Genomic DNA, 25,164 nt, shown 5'->3' with positions numbered 1-25,164 from the left:
TTGTGAACAAATATGGCGGAGTTAGGAAGTAACTCGTGGGAAGTATTGAGATTGAAATAAAAAGAAATGCATGTTATTATGTTTACATACGAGTGTAAACTTTATATACACACATTCTAAATAACTTTCATGACACAAATAAAGTACGTGTAAATTTAAACACATTTTAAACATTAAAAAAGCCATTGATCGATTGTCTAGTCCCTCATTTTATATAACTGTAGATGCAAAGTCTGAACATTATAAACATATCGACTAGTTTTCTCCTATTATCGTGATATTCGTCATAGATATTCATTTTGGGTGGCATCAGCAAAGTACCAACGGTGCGACAATATTACTATTACTCATCAACTGTATTTTCGATATATCCACTCTAGTGCAACGAAAAACATTTACACAACATGTCATTCGCTGTTTACACAAACCTACTGGTTGCCAAAACTAGCGACAAAACAACTCGGTAAACCGTGCAACCAAATTCACTGTTTTTCTCTCCGTGTCTTTGATATAAACCATGCATTTTGTTCTTTTTTTGTTTTTGGTCATCAGCGAAATGACATTCTGCCTAACTGCATTCAGCTCAGTGGTCCATTCGACAAAATAATATTCAGCTAAATGGTCATTTTGGCCTAAAAGAATTCGGTTGGACGGTATTGGACTAAATGATTCATTCAACCAAATTGCTCCTGATTCTAATGAATGTAAGTATACTGTTATTATAAATTGAATTATTTACTTTGTAAATGTATCATGTCACATCTTCATGGCGTTTATTACTAGCAATAAATTCTATTTTTCTTTCTATGGTCGTTCAATGAATGTTTGTTGACATCTACCATGACATTTACAGTGTTACCAGCTATGTTATTTAACCTTTTCATGCCCAACTTTTTCTAGTGCATGTAGGGTTTCAAAACTATTTTTCCTTGAAAACGGTGGGATCAAAAAACACGGAAAACCTTTTTTCATAAAGATGGGTGCTTCCCTCGCAGTGCTAGAAGCTGCTTTTTACCTTCCAATGCTCAATACAATTCTCTCAGAATATTTACAATAGTCCAATTGCGTGGAAAACGTAGCCAAAGACAGTCTAAATTTGTAAGTTTTATCAGTTTTTTCAATAATATTGCACCATAACGAATATATATGAAAATTTAATTTGCCGTCGTCAATGTAAACTGTCGCTGGCAGCACTGCCAGGTATCCCATCAGACTAATTGCAATAACGTCAGTTCTAGAGCTGATCCTTGTAACTATTAATACTCAAATGAAAGGCAATAGTCACATTTATTTATGTTTTGTTTTTGTGAGCGAATTTTGCCTCAATCAAAAGTTATAGCTGTTTGAAAACGTTGTTGTCCACAAACAACATGGGCATTAGACCGGCAACAATTTTGACTTTTTTCGGAACACTACTAATTCAAATGGTCATTGGTTGCACAGATCAAAGTATATGAGCATTTTCTAATAGCTCTAGATTACCCACAAGAGGTTTCAAGTTTCTATAGTAATATATATATGGAAACTCGGAAATAAAAACTTAAAATCCAATAAAAAATTCGACAGTAACTATTGGACGCGTAGCTTATTTTATAAAAAACAGCTTTGTTAAAGACTGCATATTGATTGGAGGTTGCCCGATAAAGTTATTTAACTTTGAGGACCAAACGATTTTTTTGAAAATTCCTATTCTAAGCATGTGCGAGAAAGAAAGGCAACACATAACTTTATATGACAATATCTTTTTAATGCAAAATCGCACTAATTTGCAGTCTTCGGCAATGTTAATCCTTATACCTTAAGCTACATATCTGCAGATTTTGAGATGCACAAGATGACATTGGCATTTTGTACTGAATTTATTGTTTCTATTGCCTATCTTTCACATAAATAATTGCCTATTTTTCACATACAAACTTTAAAATTCTTGTGAATGAACTAGAGTTTTCGGAAAAAGCTCATATTTGATAAATGCTCTGTGAAGTCAATAACCGTTTGATTTAGTAGTGTTCCGAAAAATAGTCAAAATTGTTGCCGGTCTAATGGGCATGAAGTGGGTAAAAACTAAGAAACAGTGTTCTCAATACTTACAGTTTGTCTCTTAACGTTCTTGATTTGGTGAACAAATTTTAACATTGTATAACAACAAATTTAAAAATGAAGGATTTTGCTTAACGGAAAGTCAATTATCACATCCTTTACAAATTTTATTGATTTATATTACAATTTATCGTTTTCCATTTAATGTCAATCATCTCGCTTTGTATTTTTCGCAACGATTTGTGCACTCACAGCTTTTATTTGCGCTCTAGTCAAAACATTAATATCTTCAATCACCATGCCTTCCATTATTGCTATAAATATAAAACATAAAAAGTATTATTTTTTTGCGTAAATAAATATGGTAATGTTCTTGAATGTATTATTTAGCTATGAATTGAGAGTAAAACTATTATATCAGTAGGATCGTTGCACTAATCCGTTTATTATCCTGTATGCTTACAATTGGAAGGAAGGTCTTTTGCGATAGAAGTCACACATTTCGCAATGAAGTTGAACATAGTACCATTGCTTTTCTTTGCTACAGGTAAATGATATCAAATGATGAATATAATAATTGTATAATTATGGTAGCATATTTCGCGGTTATACTATTACATTTAAGCCGAATTAATTTTTCGTCATTTTAACCGCAATTCACGTTCATTACTTGGTAGTTTTAGTTAAAACAAACTAGACAACCAGTTTCATTAAATACTTAGTTGGGCGACATATAACGTCGTTTACCCATTCTAAAAACATAAAACTAAAAATGATCCCAAATCAAAAAACTTTTATACAATTGATCGAGATAAGGCTTGTTTGCGACAAATTCTGGCTACCTAAAACACCTGGATCTCTTGAAATAGTCAGCCAAAAAATTTCGGTGCAATGTACAATACACAATATTTAATATAATACACTAACGTAGCGACAAGATGTAAAATCTAGTTAGTCAAAACAGAAACAAGTACATTATGACTACACAAAAATCGTTTCGTTTGAACAATATTCCTGGTAGATATTCTGGGGTACCTTCCTGTTGGTCTGAAGTTTTTACTGGATCGTCCACTGTTGCAGGTGACCTGACAAAACAAATAGTTATTGAGAAACTTTGAGACTTCTCTATCATTCAGAATTACTTTGTTACCTTTTTTCGTTGCATGGCAGTATAGGAAACCATGCCAGGAAGCTGGTTGAAGTCTTCTGCGTCCTAAGTTTTGTTATCCTTTACCACGCACAAACATTTAATCAAATATCCACGAAATAATTCTCGAACAAGTGTTTAGCCCTCATTTTGCCTATCACTACGGCACGAAACCGTCATTACTTTGAATAACTTAATTCCTTAATTAAACTTCAAATTCCTAGCAACAGTGCAAACAGAAAGGTCTGACCTTTTCCTGACTCTTTGTCTCACTATCGAATGCATTTGGTCGTTAATCAAGTTTAGCCAAGTTTTTTAAAGTATTGTATTTTTAGATACGTCCATATTTGTGTGAAATGTATTTTTTTTGTTGAATATTTCAAGAGATAGGTGTTAAGATTTTGTCGCAAACAAGCGTTATGTTAAAGCATCATAAGTTTTGCATAGGATGCTCCCTGAGAAGCTGGTAAAACACTGCTAAGGATCGAGTGAACGGTGTATGGCTTCTTGATACAGCAAAGGTCACCACTGCTGTAGACCGTTTGTTAAGATAAATATGGTTTGCACAGTCCTTTTCACAATTATTTGCACGCTAAACATTTTATATGTAGAACCCTTAGTTTCAACATGAAGATTACATGAACGATTAAATTAGTAATCGTTTTGGCGTGCTGATACTTACATTTCTCAATATTTTTCATGTTCTTCGTATCTTGTTCGTGGTGCTCTTTCAATATGCTGTACTGATAATCTTTTCCAAATGCTGAATCCTTCACATCATCTTCCGCTTGCTCAAAAGTTTCCATAAGATGCTTGATTTTTTCCTTTGCCAATGAAATGCATAATGCAACTGCCAACAAATAAGGAACATGTTCAAGTATGTAATGGCGTAAAGAGATGTTATAATGCGCAGTGCTAAAACTACTCACAATCTCTGTTTTCCATCTTACTGGGACGTTTAATGTAGGCAGTTTCGAAGTTCAGTAGCGGTATGTTAATTTCGGAATAATCATGTACAACCTGTATAGCGGAATGCGATTTTTTCTCTGTCTCTATGTTCCTAAAAACATCTAATATATGTTGGAATGAAAGTTTGAGCATATCGCTAATTTCGTGTAAGTTCTCCTTGTAACTTGAAAGTTTATCTTGTTTTTCCTTTTCTTCAGTTATCTTGTTTTGGTCATTTTTACAATCGGATATTCGGCTATGACCAGAGCAGTCAAAGGAAGAAGTGTTTTGAGTGGAAACGAAATACAATAGTCGCTATCTGAACATTCCATATGTATCACTTCATCTAGTGAAGCTGTATCATGTGCAACATGAGTCCCTTCTGATTAATAACGCCTTTACCTACAACCCCACGGGCCCATTTGAAGTTTTGTTCTCCATGTTGGGAGAGGCTCTTAACAGCGTCTGTCTCATAATGCGCGGTTAAATTGAGAAAAGCGGTGCCTCGTCAGCCACATCCAAGAGTACCACGAGGTTTTGTGTGACTGCCCTGCTAAGGCGGCATGATTAAATAGAGTTCTTAAATTTAGTTTATATATTTTCGGTTGTCCTCTTCATACTAGCTAAAAGATCTTCGTGACATTTGCGTACAAACAGTCTATTTTTAAAGAATTACTTAAAAAAGACTGGTTCCAAACACTTTTTGCGGTGTGACAAAAACACATTCTCGATATAGCGACCAAAAGTGATCAAACTGTGTACTACCAGTGAGACTACTATTGAAGAGATTCAGAACAAAATCCACTGAGTAAAATTAAATATTACTGTTATGTTGTTTAGAGAAAAATTTCAGAGGGTTCTTTTTAGAGATAACAGCGATAACGTTTATGTTACGTTTACGGTACTTAATGAAAATTTCCACTGTAGCTCACTGCAGGCTGACACTAATTCAGTTCCTTATATGAGCTGTTATTAAACCAGACGTGTTGATATTAGTCAATTTCAAAGTTAACTAAATTTAACTCAGTTTGAAGGAAGAGCCACAAAATAAATGAAGTGATACAGATGTTTCTCTATACACGCACTGAAAACCTAAAATTATACATTATTTATACAGTTGCATTCCGAATAGAAATTACAATGAAATTTATTCATGTAACTACGTAAGTTATGGTAATCACCCAATAAAAAATGATTTAGAGTTTCTAAGGAAAAAAAAATTCGTTGCAAATCAATTTTTTATGTTACTGTAGCTACTATGTAATGCATATACCATTTTACTGTAAAAGTGATTTTTTTTTTCAAATTTATTGTTTTGGTATTGTAGCATACTATTGAACTTTACTGCAAATATTTGTACTGCTAGAGCATATCTTATGGTTTTCTAACTGTAAATCACTATTCGGGATGATTCTTTTCTAAATTCTTCCAAACAAATTTAAATACTCACCGCATTTCGTTATAAGTGAAGTCGTTTTCCAATTCGTCATAGTGTACTTCTGCGAGTTCTTTTTCTATACATTCTAAATTTCGCTGGCGTTCGCGCTGTTGTAAACTAATTTTCATCCGTTGACTGTCGTGCTTTTGCTGCTTCACTCTGAGTAATAGAGTGAGCATGTGTTAATAGGGAACCGTCGGTAGTTTTGAATAGAAAAACTCTAGAAAGAGAACTGCGGAGAGAAAAACAACATTTTTGGCAACGTAGGCTCCGGCATTGTTTGGCAACACGTCCAATGTTATAAGGATAGTCAATGCTCGATTGGATTCGTTTTTGACAGCTAAACGTGAATCCAATCGATTTAAAATGGAGTCTCCGCAGTTCTCTTTCTAGAGTTTTTCTAGTTTTGAACAGTGAGTAGTTGTGAATCATGTTAACATCAGATGGATAATACATTATTTGTATTATCCATCTGATTGACAATTTTTTGTACGAATTCATAGGATCTGTTAAGCACAGTTTGTGCTTGTACAGTGAGGACCTGTTTTTATCAACCACATGGTGTATTTTGGGCTGACAAAATGGAAACATTGACAAAATCAGGACATTTTTCTTAATAAACCAATGCTGCAAGTCCGTAGGAATTGCCTCATAATCCCTTCTTATTATTTAGTGTACATATTCTTTAAGGGGGCCTTCCAAAGCAATTTAAAAAAATATATATTTTGATTTTGCATATTTTGCACCTATAGGACAGGAAAAATATGGTCGAAAAGGAATTACTCGAATTTAGCTTAGTTCGTTTTCTAGAGACCTTTACTTGAATTTTCATGCGAGCCTGACAAAATCGAGTGGAATAGTTGGCATAGGAAGGAGGAGGATAGGACACAATAGTCGAGGTTAAATTAATCTTCTTTAGGTGTTGAGGTCAATATGACCCCAAATGAATTTTCAAAATGCAATAACTTTTTAAGTTTTGGACCTAGAAGTTTACAATTTCTTGACTTTTCCTCTTTCATGGAGAGCAACGATTTTCAATAGAGTTCAGAATTTTCGCTCATTCCTGAAGGACTGTACAGAAAAAGTTACGAATAAGGTGTTAGCGGGTCATATTGACCCCGATTTTGAACTCAGTTTTATAACACATGTTTAGCCAAATCTATAAGAATTGGTACTTAAATTGTGTGTTAGAGTTTCAATTTTCAGTTTCTGGTAAATATTACCGTTTCACCTGGTTGGTCAATGGGAATCGGTGCCGAATGGAGTCATGTTTGGCATCCATAGATGTATGCAGAACCGTAATCATAAATCACAGGTTTATTGACAGAATACTAATAATAAACATGTTTATGTTTATTTAAACAAAAATGAGAATGTGTATATTAAATTTGTATATTATACGATCGATCTTGGATGTTCCGGATTACGATTCCGATGCCGATTCCAGGCGGTGCCAGATTTCACAAAATATTAACTGACATCCCTGCTGGAGGCCGAATAGTGCGTCGTTCTTTCAGGTTCCAACGATGTTTTTCTGCGATCTCAGAAAAATTTTACTTCTGCCTAGGAACATTTAATTTTTTTAATCGCATTTCTCACAAGTATAGAGCAAATACAATTTGCAGCGCTAGTAACCAATTGTATGGTAAGTAATAAACAAAATAATATAGTGCATCGCTCTTGCAAGTCTGTACGACGGTCTACAGTGATATCACAATCAGGCATTTCACGAGCCGGATGTTTGACATTTCACAGAGGGGTTTTATAACCTATTTGTTTCACTCTACTGGTTTTCCCGTGTTTTGCAAGATTACGCAAACAGAAAAGTATATCCACCGAATGTCGTTGATCCTATTCATTTGATGTTAGCTCGAAACGTCAATTTGTTCGGACGCCGACCTGAACAAGTCCCACTGATAAACGTCAGAAGAGATAAACAAAAATATCAGCTAATCAGAAACGTTTTATGGAATGCCTAATAAGAACATAATGATCAACATAAGAACTATTCATGTTCCACATAAGTAATCTGAAACTTGTTGAAAACCATGTCGCTCGATTCGATATTTCGTTTCGCTCAACCGCGCATATTTGTTCGTTTTCAGCCGATTTTTATTATGAAATTGTATCACGAGGACTATTGAAAAACTATTGAAATCAATTAATGCAGTGATAATTATATGTACATTGAGTAATAAACAAAATAGTTCGTCAAGTCCCTACGATGTTCTACAGTGATACATACACAACAAGTGCCATTTGTACCGATGCCTCCCCGGCCATGTTCAAAATATAGGAAAAATGCTACAATTTATTTATTATTTGTTTTCAATTCATTACATTGAATTTTTAGCATGAATTTCTGCTATGTGTTTTAGGAATAGAAATTTAATTACGTTTTTTACATTTTGGTGCATTTACGGGTGCGTAGTTAAAATAGAAATATTGGAAAAAAATTTATAATTCTACAAAAACTGCTATTTTCAGAGGCGCGTTTAAATATTGGAAGTAAATTTCCATGTTTCACAGTAAATATACACTTGGTTTAGTATTTTCCCTCTACTGAAACCATGTTGATTGAATAATATGAAATATATTTTCTTGAGTTTATACATTCAATATGGATTCGATGGCGGGATTAATCTTTTATTTTAATTCGACTATCATTTGTAAATAAACTTAGCTAGAACACTTTTCTATGAAATCTTGTTCAATTTGTTTTTGCAGTAAGCTTTCTGCCATTGCTGTGTTTACATGTTCTATTCCACAACTTTTGGATTGTAAATAATACTGCTTGTCAAACATCCTGGGCAAGTGTTTAATCGAGTATATTGTTACTGTATGAGAATATATTGAAAACAAAACTTGTTCTATATCGCACATCAACGAGCACTTTTTGGGTCGTATAGTAGGTAGTGTTTTAGGTATTCAAAATAAAATTCTTTGTTCTACATCTAGATAAGAATACTTCATACAAACAACGTGTGCTACTTGGGTAGAGTGTGGAATTGAAGTTTTTCATTCCGGCTCACGTGGTTGATTAGCTGTGAGACGATCAGTAGTGATCGTGTTTAGCATTATTTTTTACGAAACAAAAACTCACTTTACATTTTTTACATTTATAAAATGTCATATACCGAGGACGAAAGACAATGCATTTTTGCAGATCAACACGCGAAAACCTAAACGACACCGTAACTAATGCACCTTATCCACGGTAACAGCCGAAATGACAGTCGTCAATGATGTTTTATACCGTGTATCTAATGCACACAAGATGAGCGACCTCTGCAATAACATAGCAAAGATAATGCCCTATACCTATTGTACCCCCATTCGTTTTTTGACCCCATTCTATTCTTTTCTATTTTACCCAAGAAACGTTTGATCGTTTGCATTTCACTTACCTAGGATAAATTTCGTTCGGTCTCCCACACGAAACAGCATTTTTAATTCTTTTCGTTATCCGTTCAATCTCTTCCATTTGCAGTTTAAGGTCGACCATGCTATTTGTGTCTCGATCGTAACGGGAACTATCAATGTCGAAGTCACTCTAAAAGCATTTTAAAAGTTGCTCTCTTCAACGGTCTAGTTCATTAAACTATACTTACATCTCTTCGAACTAGAGTGCCAACCCGTGTATTATTGTAATTCAAAGTTTCTCGGTGTTGCAGGAGAGTTTTGAAACGATCGGTCAATTCTTTACTAGTTCGTTTGTCTAATTCCTGCAGCGAGAGAATTAAGTTTTAGTTAGCATAGTGGTAGACAGTAACTAACTTTAATATATTAAATTGATTCAAGATGCGATTATCGGTGCCGATGTTGCACAAGTCATTTCAACGAGAAGTGAGCTAGGAAGTCTCATATTAGCACAAATGAAAAGTGGATGAGCTTTATTGTCCCGTCTACTGGAGGAGTCGAAGATCTATATCACAGTAATGTGAATCGATTCAGCATAATATATCTTTTTACTCTCGGCTACAGATGCTTATAAAATGTTCAAGCTTTTGAAAACTATTAAATGACCTATGTGTACCTCAAATTCCGATTGAAGACACTGAATGTTACGCATAGCTGGTAGTCCTGTTCCGATCGTTTTTTTGATGAATCTGTCTTGCTCAATTAAATCGTCTTGTAAGGCACTCAGGACCGGATTGTAGAAGATTGAATCCTAGAAAAAAAGTATCAAACTTTTAGTAAAAGCTATGTTGCAAAATGGGGACCTTTAAGAATTGGGGATATTGGGCGATGTTTTTTTTTTTTCTATCGGGGTTGCCGGGTTTGAGACTGTCGTATTTCTGCGCTATATTACGGTAAAAGTATTGGGGTAAAATAAGAATTACAATTCAAACATTTACAAAATACACACTGCACTGGAATAAACTGCTGTGAAAAGCACAAATAAAAGCGTGTGGCACTGGCCAATTCACTTATGACTTACGACTACTTCACCCAACATTTTAAAGAGCTATAGGTTTTATCAAATAGGTTCATAATTCCTTCGGGAATGAATAATACAGGCTATTTACTGTTTTGTTTCGTGATTATATTGTGTTCAAAATTTCCGTTTCTCTATCTCTTTGTATACTTCGTATTCAAGGAGTTGTGTCAAAGAATCGACTTTTTTAGCGGGCTGATAGGACCGCAGCTTGTAACTTTTGAATGTTCAAAGGGTCCTTGATGTGTTTTCAATGGTGAACATTTTTACACTTTGATTGTTAATCAAATTACCTTTTAATTATGTCTGATTGAGCTAAAATTTAGCATAGAGACTATTTTCAAGGTGCTAATGATTTCGAAGTGTGTCTAGTAATAGAATTCGATGGTTATTCTCCTTCCATACAAACTATTGGCATCCTAATATACAGTCTCTTGAACAGATGCTCCCTTCGTTGCCTCCAAATACCTAGCGTCAACAGATTTCATGAATATACAGATTTGTGGCTGGAATTTACATGAAATGAGCGACAGTCACGAACGAACGTCGGTCGAATCTTTTGGAAATCGGGTTTTCTTGTATTTTACCAGTTTCCATGCATTGGAAGTAAATATACTGAACGGTTGGTGAAGGAACAAATATTCAAATAAAGTTTTCGACTTGTTGTGTGATCAAAACGGGTTAAATTCCCTAATAAATCGTCAGCTCAATAAACTGATCTACACATCCAGTCTTGCAGAACGATCCTCTGTCCGTCGCCTTCAAGTACCTAGCGTCAATTTATTTGCCTAAGTTTTCCGAAAAAATGCTCCATCCGTAAACACCTGACTTTTAATAATATTAGGACAAACCGGCATCAAAGTTATTTTTAAAATTTCATAGAACTTTGGCTTTGGTGCTTCATATTTTTGGTATTACTTTCCAGTTATATTGGTTAGACAAATACCGCAAAGGGCGCAAGACAGAGACTTCGCCAAGGGTACCAGAAGGTCACGCTACGGCTCTACTTATAGCTTAGGGGATCTCGGTCCGTCTCGCGAGACACAATTTGCAAAATCGCACGAATTAGCAACTGTCTGCCAAGTAAACACTGGTCCTCGAGAGAAGGACTAAGTTTTGCGCCTGTTTGTCTCGAAGTTTGTAACGTCAAGTCCTCTATATTGTCTAGTCCAATGTATCAAGCTCCTAAAAACGCGTGTTAAATCGTCAGTGATGCAATTAAAACTTCGCATTGATTCCGCTTCTGTGTTTTTCCTGATCTTTTCTTGGGTCCCCTAGGTCTGAAGCGGATCAATCGACTATTAACTAAAACAAGGAGCTCTGATAACCGTAATGTCCACGAATACTAATTTTCCTGTAACTATGTATTCTGCTTGATATTATTTCTGTTCTAGTGTGTAATAATGATTGTTTTGTTTGATATTCAGAAATAATTTAAGATTTTAATTGTTACAACTAAGTCACAGAGAACAGACATTCAGTTTCGAACAAACAAGTTTAAAATACTTGTTTTGTCATTTGCTAGACCATTACGACTACCATACTGGTAATTATAACGATCACTTGGATATTAATACAGTTAAACTCACGCACTAAACGGAATGACGACAGATCCACCTCTGGTGGTACCTTTGGATGCGCCCTTTTACGCTTGAGGTGGAAATCTGTTCTCTGTGCCGAAATTGATGTTGCTTCTCTGTTTTGTACGACCCAGAGGGAGCTTGGTCCTAATCTCACTGCTCTGTTATCGATGTTACGTGATATTCGTTATGGAATATTGTTTGTTTTGGGTCTATTCATAAACAATGTTTCGCAGAAAAGTCTAAAAATTGTTATTGGTTTTATTAACCCCGCTCCACTGGTACGTCTCAAATTTTTAGTTTTTCTCTCGGTAATTCATAGCTTTTCCCCAACTGTCAGTGCGCGACATCATTTATGAACGGCCCTTGGTAATATCTTTAGAGCAGACAATCCAATGAAAAATAGGATTGACAGGATTTTTGTTCGTTTTTAGCACCTTGTGTCAAATCTTTTTGTTTGTTGTATACTAAAAATACCAAATAATGTGATGTGATAGCCGGAAGATTAGAGAAGCAACCCCCTGCCCCCTTCCCCTTAGTTGTGACCAAGAATCGACTTAAAACAAAAGAGATTATTTTAAACAAAACTGATTTAAATTAACCCAAAACTTTGAGTCGATATCTCCATTAGTAGAGTTGTATTTCTGGTGTAATCCTGAAAATGATTTGACCCCACATACAACGGAAAATCTCGTTACACGTTTTAGAGAAAACAAATAATTAAGGCAAATCATTTCTGAAACTACGCAAACAATGAACAATGCTTACCTTCAGCATAATTCTAATGGATGCATTGTAAGCTCGATTGATCGCATTTGCAGTGCGTATGCGTGTGTTACAATGTTGCAATTTAAGACAGTAGCTTTTCGCTTCGGTTTCCTCGTACAGCTCTTTTGGGTCTACAAAATTAGTTCTGTCTTGAAATTCCGAAACTTTCATCTGATTGACGGCGAGTTGTTCGGCAGTTGATAATATTGCAAGCATAAAACAATAGTTTAGTAACAGAAGTGGTTTTGTGGACAAAATACCTACCAATTGTTTTTGGTAACAATCGGTCAACGTTTTGAGCTTGTGATTAAATTGATCCAACCTCTTTCGTTTCGAAAACGTCCTTTGGCTCATTTTCTCAACTATTTGCTGTAATATTAAAAAAAAGCTATTCATTTCCTAGATTCGCTGGATTGTTGCACATTTTAATTAGGGGATTGCATCTATAGATTTTTAGTAATACTTCTCGGAGTCGGAGAGATTCATATAAATGAACCTTCAAAAACCAGCAAAAACTAAATATATTACAAGTGTTTCTGACTGTTCTGTTTTTAATTTATATGTACCTCAATCATTAGTGGCCGATAGGCTCTTTGAAGCTTCCAATGTTCTTGAAACACATTCTTAATAAGCTGAGTATTACCAGACTTCGCTATGTGCAAATAAACTTTATCATCCTCAAGCTTTCTTCGAATGTCTTTCATATACTGTTGTTTGGACTTTCGCTTCAAAATTGTTTTCAGGGTATTAAGTTTTTGATCACGTACTGATGGAAACAGAAATGTTGTAAATATTTAATTGAAACTAGTTTAACTCATATCTTACCGCATAATTTAGTAATTCCAACATATTGGATCATTTTATTTCCAGCCGCCCATTTTGGATCTCTCATTCGATGTAATTTCAAATAATTATAACCAAATATTCCATGGTTTTCCCCTGTTTTTGGGTTGAAGAAATCTTTGTCGATATTCATGATAGAAACTTGTGGTTATACGTGACGAATGTGTCGGAAGGAATAGAACGATTTTGTACGATTGCTTTGTTTTTCATCTTTTGTCAAAAGGCATTCAAAATAGCCTTTCTATTCCAAATAAAGCTTATGCAATCACTTCGAAATTTTTCAACGGAAACACGAAGGACCATGTGTCATTTACCATTCGACTCAGTTCGTCGGGATCGAAAAATTTATGTACATGGATGTTAGGGTGTCCCAAAATAACATCATGTTAAAAAAGTCATCGGGCTCACTTCTTAAATGAAAGGTTAGGGTATTAGGATCACTTTCTTCTTCGGAGTGAGTTTGCTAAAACGCTTCCTACTGGTGGCGAATTTTGATTTTTTGAAAAATGGGCCGATTTTGGATAAAATTTCAAATATATGCCTGTTGAAGTGGTCCTAAACTGTCTTAGATTTTTTTCAGCATTTTTTATTTTTCTGGAGATCCAAACGGAGAAGTTTGGTTAGTTAGTTTGTACAAATTTTGAATTATAAGAGCGACAGAGCCATTGAAACTAAGTAAAAAGTGAAATTTTTGGTGTTTTTCAGATTTTTTTCTTGAAAACTGGGTATCTACAAAATTTTAAAAGTACAGAAAACACTTTACATAGTTGAGCCGAATACAGGGGCGTAATTTTGCTGAAGAAAGTGTATAGCTACGGCCAATGGGGTATAACTTATTTAAGTTTTAGTTAAATAACCTTTTGACATTTTATGATATTCATAAAAAATAACACTGTTCTACAAAATAAAACAACTTAAGTGGGCTTAGTCCGCATATTATTTTTCGGAAAATAGAAGAAAAATGATGAAAAATGGCGTTTTTCGCTTGTCTCTAGTACATCAGAATCGGTTTCTATGAGCATTCGACGATTTAAAATTTTTTAAAAATATTTTGTATACTAATAGCACCCTAGCGGGTTTGAAAATCACTAAAATTAAACAAATATGTCGTGTTAATGGCAAGTTACGGCGTATATTGAAAGGCTGAATTGATTGGCGTATTTACATTTTGTATATAAAGTCTTATTTTCATGTTAGGATTGTTTTGTTGAAGATGCCTGCTATAAGAAATTATGGAGAATTAACTCTTGTCAAAGGTTATCTAACAAAAACTTAACTAACTCATACCCCATTAACCGTAGCTATACACTTTCTTCAGCAAAATTACGTCCCTGAATTCGGCTCAACTATATAAAGTGTTTTCTGTACTTTTAAAATTTTGTAGATACCCAGTTTTGAAGAAAAAATACTGAAAAACACCAAAAATTTCACTTTTTACTAAGTTTTAATGGCTCTGCCGCTCTTATAATTCAAAATTTGTACAAACTAACTAACCAAACTTCTCCGTTTGGATCTATAGAAAAATAAAAAATGCTGAAAAAAAAATCTAAGACAGTTCAGGACCACTTCAATAGGTATAAATTTGAAATTTTATCCAAAATCGGCCCATTTTTCAAAAAATCAAAATTCGCCACCAGTAGGAAGCGTTTTAGCAAACTCACTCCGAAGAAGAAAGTGGTCCTAATACCATAACCTTTCATTTAAGAAGTGAGCCCGATGACTTTTTTAACATGATGTCATTTTGGGACACCCTAATGGATGTGTGTGTCAAACGATACTACTCCGTTGTCTTAGCTATGGCTGAACCGATTTGCATAAACTTAGTTTTTGGTTACTAAAAAGATTCAAAGTTTTTTAAATGAATTGTCGACGGGACGGGAGTGTATAGTGACGAGTGGTAGGCTATTGAAGCTGTGTTCTAGGCTATCCGCCGTTACTAGCCGTTTACTGGGAAAATAGTGTTGGTCGTACCAGTATATCAAGATGGTGTGAAACTTACTAAAACGGGTCCAAATTACGTCATCAAGAGAACCTGTAACTGCATTTTAGGTCCGAACGCCCTTCACGGAGTGTTTTCCAAGGGACACTGACCTCAAGTACGAGGACTCACGTGAGCCACTATCCCTTTGACTGCAGCTCGTGGTGTCGGTAGAGCTATGATACTGGGGCAAGTCTGCAACAAGATGGAGGGAGATAAACTTGTGAACTTACATTTACTCTACAAACAACTAGTGTGGTAAATCGAATCGCTCTACTCATTCGTGAAGAAGACGCTGATTCGGATCGCAGGCGGCATTAGACTCACCGCTCTCGTCGGTACAGGAATCGTCGAGATGGATGCTGCCTTAGACTCGTGGTTCACCACCGACTCTTTGGAGATTATCCTTGGCTTCTGGCCACGATCACTTTATAAAACGAAAGTAGCTGTCAGATTTGAAATATGTAACAATATGCAAGAACTATGGCAAAAAGTAATTTCCAATTATCATGTAAAGGATAAGTATCACAGACTGTAATGTGATTCACAGTAGTACTGCGATTTAAAGCTTAAACTTTTTCTCGAAATCATTAAATTGTTACTTAGTTCGGTCTGACTTAATACCGACCATATGAGCTCTGAGAGAGCAACGGCTTGTTCAAAGCTTACCTTTATTTCGGGTTTTCGCAAAGCTAGAAATTTTCTTTGAATATTGAATAAACAGGAACTGGTAGTGCATCAAGGTGTTTGCTCTTCATCCCTTGCGCTAGCTGTAGGCGTGTTTAGATTCGAAGTTGCATGAACCGCGAGTTCTTAACGCAGCCTGGCTATCTTATAAAATAAATATTTTTTACATAGAATGTGTATACAAAGTTTGAAATAAATCGGTTAAGTAGTTTTTGAATTGCAGTTAATACCGCAAATTGTATTTTTTCCAGAGACGTTCCACAGAAAGCATCGCCACCGAGTCGCTTGTCGATATTTTAGCATGGAAAAATTGCAGAATGTTATTGAAATGATCCAGTATAATGTGCAAAAGTTTTGATTAATTCGCTTCACCCAAATTTCTAGAAACAATTCTCAAAAAAAGTGTTTTTACACTGAAAACCTTAACACCACCCCTTCCACTAATAGCGTTTTCGTTTTTTCCTGGTGCTACACCGATATAGTGCAAAGAAAGAGATAGACTGATTACACCCAAGTTTGAATGTGTGTAGCACCGACTACACCGGTGTAGTGCACTGTCAAAAACGAAAATGCCATAAGAAAACACATCCTCGGGTCAGTTTCAGCATTCTACGTCTATAAGATTATGGTTTATTTTCCTGAGTTAGACATTAGTGGATCGCAACACGATACGTTTCACAGAAATCACCCTTGATACATTTTCCTCTCCACGTTACGTATCATCATGAAAGCTCTCAGCTCAGCTGATTCAAGCGTTCATTCAGAATGTTCACTGCAGGGTCTAGTAGGAATGAGCAAAGCAACATACGAATTATGTATGACTAGACGCTTCAATGATGTATCCCTGCTTGTGCTGGTTTCGCTTTCCAGCTGATTTTACTACGCATCAACCGTAATCGGTGAAGCACGCGTAAGGCGAGTTCTCGCAACTATGTTGCATTATTGCTTGTATCGCTGGATATAAACCTGATGAGGATGGCTCATCGTGTTCATTTTGCACACCAACGGTGATTACTTTATGGCGGTTTTGTCACTGGATATAAAACAAATCAACGTCTATGTGAAGTGTTTATCGACTCTTTTGTTATCTTTTTGCATAAATCGCTTGCAACAGCTTATTTGTCAACTGTTCAAATATATAAAATAATGTAATGAATTCTAGAAGGGTATAATTGACTAGTAAATTTTATTAATTCAACGTAAAAATAAAAGAAAGGCGAAACAAAATTTTCCTGCGTCTCAAAATTCTGTATGGATGTGTAAGTGAGAGTATAATTCTCATTCGTTTTTCTCAGGATTGTTTGGTATAATCATAATCAAACTAGTCTTAAATAAAAGGTTCAAAATACAGATATAACGTAATTAATTTGTTTTTGTGATTTTGTTTTAATGTTAGTAATTGTTTGTCCAAAATCCCGACCAAATCCACCTAGTAGTGAGATGAGACATTTCTTACACATAACACTGTTGGAATGTTTATTAGTTTGCAGAACTCATGCGAAGTAGGCACCCAACTAGAAATTTTTTGTGCTGCACGAATAAAACCTCGAATGAACTGAATACATTACAGAAAATCAATTAAACAAATGAAATTAAAAATTCATTAAACCAAATAATCAAATAAATAAATCAAATTAGATCAGCTCACCAAATGCAAAATTAAACAACATAAAAAGGTTTAAAAATTAATAAAATAAAATTTGTTTCAAGCTCGCAAATTGAATGAAATGGATAAAAGGAACAGAAAAAATAAAATTAATAAAATGAGAAAACTGCATAAAATTCATAAATCAATAAAATAAATGAATGAAATGAACAAATTAAGAAAACTAAATGAAATGAATAAAAAGAAATAAAACAAATGACAAAAAAAAACAAATAAATGCAACAAATAGAATGAATTATAGAATAAAAATAAAATCAATAAAGTTAAAAGAATGAGTAAAATAACTGTTGTAACGGCATTTAATTAGCAAGGAACTGGAAGGTGAAGTATATTTTTCAATATTAAGAGTCATAGTACTCAAGGGGGATCAAAGCGTTTAAGGAAGAAAGTTTAGAAAAGCGAACTCAAAAACAGAAACTCCTCACGAAGCAGAAAAAAAGTCAATTGTGTTACAAAAACTTGATCTGGTTAGTCACTGCTGTCGATTGACGCTTCATGTATTTTCTTTGCTGCGTAGCCGCAAGCCACTGAACAGTGGTTAATGGAATAGAGGGTTCGAATAGCCCCGTACGCTCGTTTCGCACAAAAGTGGTCAGCGTCTTGAAAATATCTGTTTTTTCACCCAAACAAAAATCATACCAGAAAATAGGAGCCTCAAGCTTTCCAAAACACTTACCTGTTATTTTTTTGTCATTTTATTTTTGGTTTAATCACGGTTTTACCATTGTAATGACTTTTGTTTTGAGGATGGCAAAGAAATTAATGTTGTAGCTCTTTTCTAAAAAACCAAAGAATTTGATTCAGCTGTCAAAATTAATGTTTTAGAATAGCGGTTCCACAAATATGTACAAAAGTCAGAAAGTCTTACGATTTTCCACAAATATGTACAAAAGTCAGAAAGTCTTACGATTTTCTGAGAAATCGAGTGGGTTCGAATTACCCCCATTGTCTTAATAGCTCCGGGTCCCCATAGAATAAATTAAATTGTTTCAATTTAACAATGTAGATGAAATGAATAAAATGAATGACTGAAAAAAATTAGTTGGACTTTTTAAATGAAGCAACTGCATAATTAACCGAAAAACATGAATAAAATAAATAAAATATGTGCATAAAACAAGTTAATAAATGTTGCGAATAAAATACATGAAATAAAATAGATGAAATAAACTTAAATGAACAAAATGATTGAAAGAATGTAGAATGAAATAAATGATTATAATAAGCATTTCGCGGAAGAGCTTTCTGTTACCAAAAATAAAGAAACCATATACTCAAAACCTATTTGTCACAATTTCAACTAAAAAAGTAGTTGAGTTTTTGATTTCGTCTAGTTGATATTTGCGCGAACTAACTTTTTGTTGAAAACAATAATCTAGCGCTGTTGTTTCGATGCTGTACAGAATTCATTCATAATTAAAATGTTACAATATAATCAATTAAATCCGAAACAGAAAGATTTTAACAGTGTTTGATAATGCTTTCAACCGTCAGTGGTATACATTAGGGTGGGAAAACAATTAGATTCCAGCTCCGAGCAACTTTTTAGGTGCCATTTGGGTCCCAGAACAAGTGGGCAAATTCTTAGCTTGATCCCTGAAACTATATTTTTGCGTCCTTAAAGTTTACATGGGATTTTGTATGGGAAAACTAACTTTCACAAAATAATGCCTCCAGGAGTCGCCCATTATTTCCTAAAAATAAATCGTTTTGTGGCTTTTATAGGAAACTTAACAAAGATACGAAGTCTCGAAAACCACGAAACAATCTGACGCTTGAGAAAAAAGTTATTAAGCAAAACCGATTGATGCTCTGACGATTGATAAAATATTCATTTTTTCTAGCACCACTGCTTTCGGTTGTCCAATTATACGCAATTTTGTTTCAATTTTCTCTTAATGTTTCTAAATCATTTATCTATACTGTTTGGCCACTTCTCAAGAGTATTTGAGGGATAAATTGAGGCTTCTTTTGTACATAATAAGAGAAAGTTAAAAATTTTGTATATAATTAGACCATCAGCAGCAGTGATGCTATGAAAAGCGAAATTTTCATCAATCTTCAAGACATCAATCGGTTTTTACTTAATAACTTTTTTCACAAGCATCAGATCGTTTCGCGGTCTTTTAGACTTTATTTCCTTGACAAATTTCCTATAAAAATCAGACATCCATTAATTTTTAGGAGGTAAAGATCGACTCTTGGAAGAATTATTTTGCAAAAGACGATTTTTCCATACAAAATCCCATGTAAACTTTCAACAGTGGGTGCAAAAATATAGTTTCACCGATCGAGCTAAAAATTTGCAGAGTTGTTCTGGGAGCTAAATGGGACCCAAAAAGTTACTTGGAGCAAAATTTTATTTTTTTCATATAACCATGTCCCACTCTAGTATACATCTGTATCTTTTGAAATATTTTTATGATAAACTAGTTAAAACCGGAAATGAGGTCAGTTAATTTTTGTTGTGTGCGAATTCGCTCAGGTGGTTGGGTCCAGCTAAAACAAGCTTTTAAAGCTGAGACAACTACCTACCTGTATAACCTTGTATGAACACAGTTACTGTCTCTTACTCGATATATTTTAGTAGGGTGTGCATCTTGGCTAGTTTTCTGTCAAAATCAATAATAATTTTCAATAACTATAATTTTGAGGATCTCGCAAAAATAAAACAAAAACTAATAACATTTTATTTTGTTGAAATCAACTAATTAGGAAAACAAGAACTGTTTTGGTTATTTTTTCATCGAATGGCTTTCAGTGCTGCTCCAAATAAATAAACTTTAAACTCAGAATCATTCTAAACCAAATTTGACCACCAAAACTGATGTTCATTAAATTAAGTTATTACGTATTACGAATTGTACAATATTCATTTTAGAGTCGAAATAACTTGAGGATTCAGTTATTAGAAAATACTCAAAAAAACAAGTCACCAAGTCCTCCTCGTCGAGATTCTAGTCTATAAACTTGGGACTACGACACGCTACGACATCCAACGGGACAGCTAAATGGTCAAAGAAGACTCATTGATCGCAAAAAATCCTCTTAGATCATTCAAACACCACATACGACAACGACTATCAAAGTATTATGTCTTCAATTGAAATCTGATTAATGAATAATAATGGTTGATTCGGATTTGTACGGTATAACAATTTTTTGCGAGTCGTTCATTTAAAAATAAGAGGAATACAACTTTTACCAATCAACAAACATGCAACTTTTACCAATCAACAAACATTCAGATTGACTGTGACAGCCCAAATATCACGAGTTGTGAGCTCGGATATGATGTCGATAGCACTAGCCGTTAGTATGCATGTACAAGGAATTTCACATGATATCCATTTCGAAATAACAGTTCTGGAGCTTAAGTTTCAGTTATGCAAAAGGCGCTATGCCCATATGAAAACGTAACTTTTTTATTTGAATATTTTTTCGATATAAAATATTCTTTGAATTATCTCAGAAATAAACAAGAATTCTTTATTTTTCGCTAGAGTGCTTGGAAAAAGAAATAAAAACATGGTAATAAAACTGACGTGGAATTACCCGTTTTTCGCCTATCTCAACAAAGTCTATATTGCAGAGCCACGTCTTGTTCAGCTACTCTAAAAGCGTCACTTCGGCTAAAAATTCAGATTAATTAGCTTTTCATTCTTATATCTGTCTTTTTTGAGACATTTTATGGTCCATGTTGATAACTCAGTCTCAGGGGACGGACATAGCGTAGTTGGTAAATCGATTGCGTTCTGTGCAGCTCACCTGGGTTCGATTCCCAACCCCGCACATAGGGTTAGAGATTTTTCCAAAAGAGATTTATCTAACCCGAAAAGAGAAGAATGACCCTGAGGTTAACCTCTAAAGAAAAAGAGATATTTCAGTCTCTGAACTGTATTCCAAACCGACAAGCAAGTGTAAAAATATATGGTAAATTTAGGGTAAATTATCCAGTTTTGTCATTCTAAAAATTACGATATCCTTATTGATAGAGTTTTTCTGCAGATTTCTGTCTATTTCTTCACATTACATAGTCATTGTTTAGTCGTAGATTAATTTCAGCTAACATAATTTCATTGACATTTCTAGGAAAATTTATTAGAATCATCCGCACCTGCTAAATAAGCCCCTTTTTACACCAAACCCGATTCGAAGTAATATATTCCTGGTTCCCGTTTTCCCACGAAGTGTATTCAAATGGTTCCGATTCGGCGCAAGATTGCCAAATGGTGAAACTTCCATCCAGGTACAACGTATAAAAGCATAAATCATAATTAGATACGACAGTCTTGATCAACATCATTCAACGTCAGTTTACGACGGGACTTTTTTTGCTACGCCAGAATGTCAGTTTGCCATTTACCTACCTTTTCTGCGCTTTTTGACTGCGAATGGAATGAAACCGAGAGAAAAAAAAAACTTTTCCGAATGTGTCAGTCACCAGTTTGCGTAGGTATCTCCTTTTTGGGAAGTACCACTCGGCACCTTTTTTCGGTTTGAGGGTTTTAGCATGAATCTTTGATGGAGTTTATCTGTTTTGTTCCGGTATCGGCGATCCGTTGTTCCTTCGGTGTTAGTTTGGTCGAGAAACACAAACAAAAATCGTGAGCCCATCTCAGCAAGTGACTTCTAATCAATTTTGTCATTGAAAAAAAGTATTGACTTGATGGAGTGAAAGTATCCTGTTTCGAGAACGAAAAAATATACTGGAGGGAGGTAAATAGAGCCTGTCAAAGTATTATAAGGAAAATTCCAACCTATCAATAGTGCAAAATCTCAAAGGTTAAAACGTATAGCATCAATAGTGATAGATGTTGCCACCAGTGGATTACTTTAAATTATTAATGATTTTGAAAAAATGCAACAGATTTGCTGTTGGTTGAAAGATAGTGTTAAACATCAAAATAGGCGAGTAACCGTTCAGTTCGTAAGGACGTGGTATGCATGCTTATTTACCACAAGCCGTGCACTTATTATAATTATTGAAATTGAAACAGTTTAAATCATTAGTGAAGAACATTGTAGTACATGTCTAAAATTTATCATAATCAGGAAGCAGTAGCGACTGACTCAAATGGCACGTACCCCATGTTGATCGGAGATTTGTGCCTTGTCATGATTTGTCTTTTCGTCATTTCCTTGATGGCAGGATTGGGGAAGTGGTAAGTTTAGGGATAAGGAAAATAACGACACAGAGAACAAAAGCAAATAGAAAATTCGAAAGTATTCTTCACTCCCAAGGGAATAAAGACACTTCTCGATGAGCGGATTTTTCAACACCCCCGAGGGGATATTGAGATAACAGAACGACAACATCTCCTAAGAGATACTGTCATTCAAATTTGGCTTGAACCGATTTAGGTTTATAAACCATCGTCATGACATTTGGAAGCCATAGTTTTCCTGTTTTTGCTAGAAATTCTAGAGAACGGTCGTCGATACAGCCAAAAATACTGCTGTATTTTCTCTGTAAGCGACTTGGTTCTCAGAACTTCCCACCAAACTGCCCACGAACCAGGATAATGGAATCTAGCCTCATCAAAATATCAGTACACTTCAAACATTCCTTGGGATTCCCTGGAATGTAAAGGAATACCTTATTCTAGTGAAGGCTATATGGTTCGACTATATAACGGAAGTCCCCTGCTTTCTCTCTTTTCACTGAGAAGATGCTTGGATATTGTATCTTTCGAATGCCGTATGACAAATTAATGGTCATCTTTTGTTAATAATGGTTTTAGGAACACCGTGGGTACAGCTTTGTTCGTTATCCGGAGAGAACCACACAATACCATACTTACCCAAACTCACTGAAACTGGGGATGAATGAGTTAGGAGGGATTGAAAGGAGACACCTGTGAAGATCTTTTAACAGATCATCCTTCAGTGCAATAGAAAAGTCACCTTTCTCCAACGTTGCTTGTACTCGACAAGTATTGAGACTCGAAGACTCTATACAATGAGTCGAAGCATTGTTGAAGAGAGCACTTCTGCGGTTGCGCGTCTATTTTTTGATTTTGATAAATTTTTCCCATTTTTAAGGAATTAAAAGGAGCACATTTCTCGCAACTATTAGCATTCATCTGTTAGTATAGAAGTATTCCTCGTACCTTAACGATTAGTTGAATAATAATATTTTTCCCAAGAAATTGACGTTTTGAGCTCTATAAATTTGATTATAAAACTCGAAACTTCAAAATAAAAATTTATATAAAAAATGGAGTCGTTAAGGTGCGAAAGAAATGAATTACGCGCTATTGAAAAAATAAAGAAGATCGGTTGAGTAGTTTTCCGGCAATCGTGATCACGGAAAAGTCATTTTCTGGAAAACAACATTTGGAGATAATCGAGTTTAAAGTTTCAAGTTACTGCTGCTCTTGGTAGACGAGGAGCGCTTGAAAGCGTTGTAATTTTCGATCTTTTGGTCGGATCTCTATGAAAATTTGAGAAAATTTTTTCAAGAAGTTTCAAATAAAGCTAAAAAATTTCATTCGATTTTTTCAAAAATTTAAAGGTATGTAACCCCTTAAGGGGTTACACCACTGTAGAACACGAAAAAATAGGCATATTTCGGGATTTTTTCTAGACGCAACAAAGAGGTGAATCGGAATCTTGTAAAATGGGATTTATAGTACTAGTTTTGAAATACAAAACATAGTTTTTTAAAGTGATTGTGCTGTGCAGCATTTTCCCGTAGACACCTCTTTTCGGAAGGAGTCCACAGTCGGAAACTTATCTCCCGTATTTTTGCCTTTCTCAATAGAAAGGTATTGCAATAGCTCTGAAAACCGACTTTTTGACGGAGGCCCGTAAGGCCGAGTGACATATACCATTCGATTCAGTTCGTCGAGTTCGGCAAATATATGTGCGTGTGTATGTATGTGTGTGTGTATGTATGTGCGTCTGCGTGTGTGCCCAAAAATGTCACTCATTTTTTCAGAGATGTCACTCGATTTTGACAAACTTAGTCTCAAATGAAAGGTACAACGTTCCCATAGGCTGCTATTGAATTTCTAATGGATCCGACATCCGGTTCCGGAATTACAGGGTGATGAGTACGATCACGCAGAAAATGTCGATTTTAATAAATTCTGCAATGAATGTATAAAGGTGAAAATTTTCCAAAATGTGACCACAACTACTTCGATTTGTAGTATTAGGTCACTAACAGTCATTCAAAGTCTCTTTGACCACATTGGCCACCATCACCGGTTCCGGAAGCCCCGGCGGAAGCATCTAAATTCAGAACAACAGTCACATCGGTTTCTTGGAGATGGTTATACCGATTCAACCAAACTTGGTCTCAAATGAAAGGTGTTCTGGTTCCGGAATTACGGGTTGTGGCGTGAGATCACATAGCAAATTGCGATTCAAACCGATACTCCGATGAAAGCAAAAAAGATAAAAACTTCGCTAAAATGTCTCTCAAACAATTTAAATTTGCAGACGGCCAACTAAACTTTCGTTGACTACATTGACCATCATAGACAGTTCCAGAAGTGCCCGGGAATAGCCACCATCTTTCAAAATTAACCCATTATTGCCCAATTTATTTTTCACACACAGCACAAATTGAGTTTTCCGATTGGAAAAAATGATGTGCTCATTCCAGTAAAATTAATTTCCTA

General features: G+C 35.0%; 1 protein-coding gene across 2 annotated transcripts; it reads right to left on the bottom strand.

Annotated features, from left to right (window-relative positions):
• Positions 1-2,200: 2,200 nt before the first annotated feature.
• On the bottom strand, positions 2,201-13,371 carry LOC131678677 (uncharacterized). 2 transcript variants are annotated; one of them, XM_058958920.1, is made up of 11 exons: positions 13,185-13,371; positions 12,926-13,125; positions 12,624-12,728; positions 12,360-12,530; positions 9,610-9,744; positions 9,185-9,298; positions 8,981-9,126; positions 5,586-5,732; positions 4,117-4,391; positions 3,870-4,037; positions 2,201-2,354 (listed from the first exon to the last, which is right to left on the bottom strand). In XM_058958920.1, the coding sequence occupies exons 1-11, from the start codon at positions 13,333-13,335 to the stop codon at positions 2,248-2,250; spliced, it is 1,719 nt and encodes a 572-aa protein (XP_058814903.1). In that variant the 5' UTR covers positions 13,336-13,371; the 3' UTR covers positions 2,201-2,247. The 2 variants fall into 2 exon arrangements, with proteins under 2 accessions (XP_058814903.1, XP_058814904.1); XM_058958921.1 differs by lacking the exons at positions 12,360-12,530; positions 12,624-12,728.
• Positions 13,372-25,164: the final 11,793 nt, after the last annotated feature.

Source organism: Topomyia yanbarensis, chromosome 2, assembly GCF_030247195.1.
Source record: "Topomyia yanbarensis strain Yona2022 chromosome 2, ASM3024719v1, whole genome shotgun sequence".
NCBI lineage: Eukaryota > Metazoa > Arthropoda > Insecta > Diptera > Culicidae > Topomyia > Topomyia yanbarensis.
Note: the sequence above shows the minus strand (reverse complement) of the source record. Positions and strands in the feature narration are given on the sequence as shown.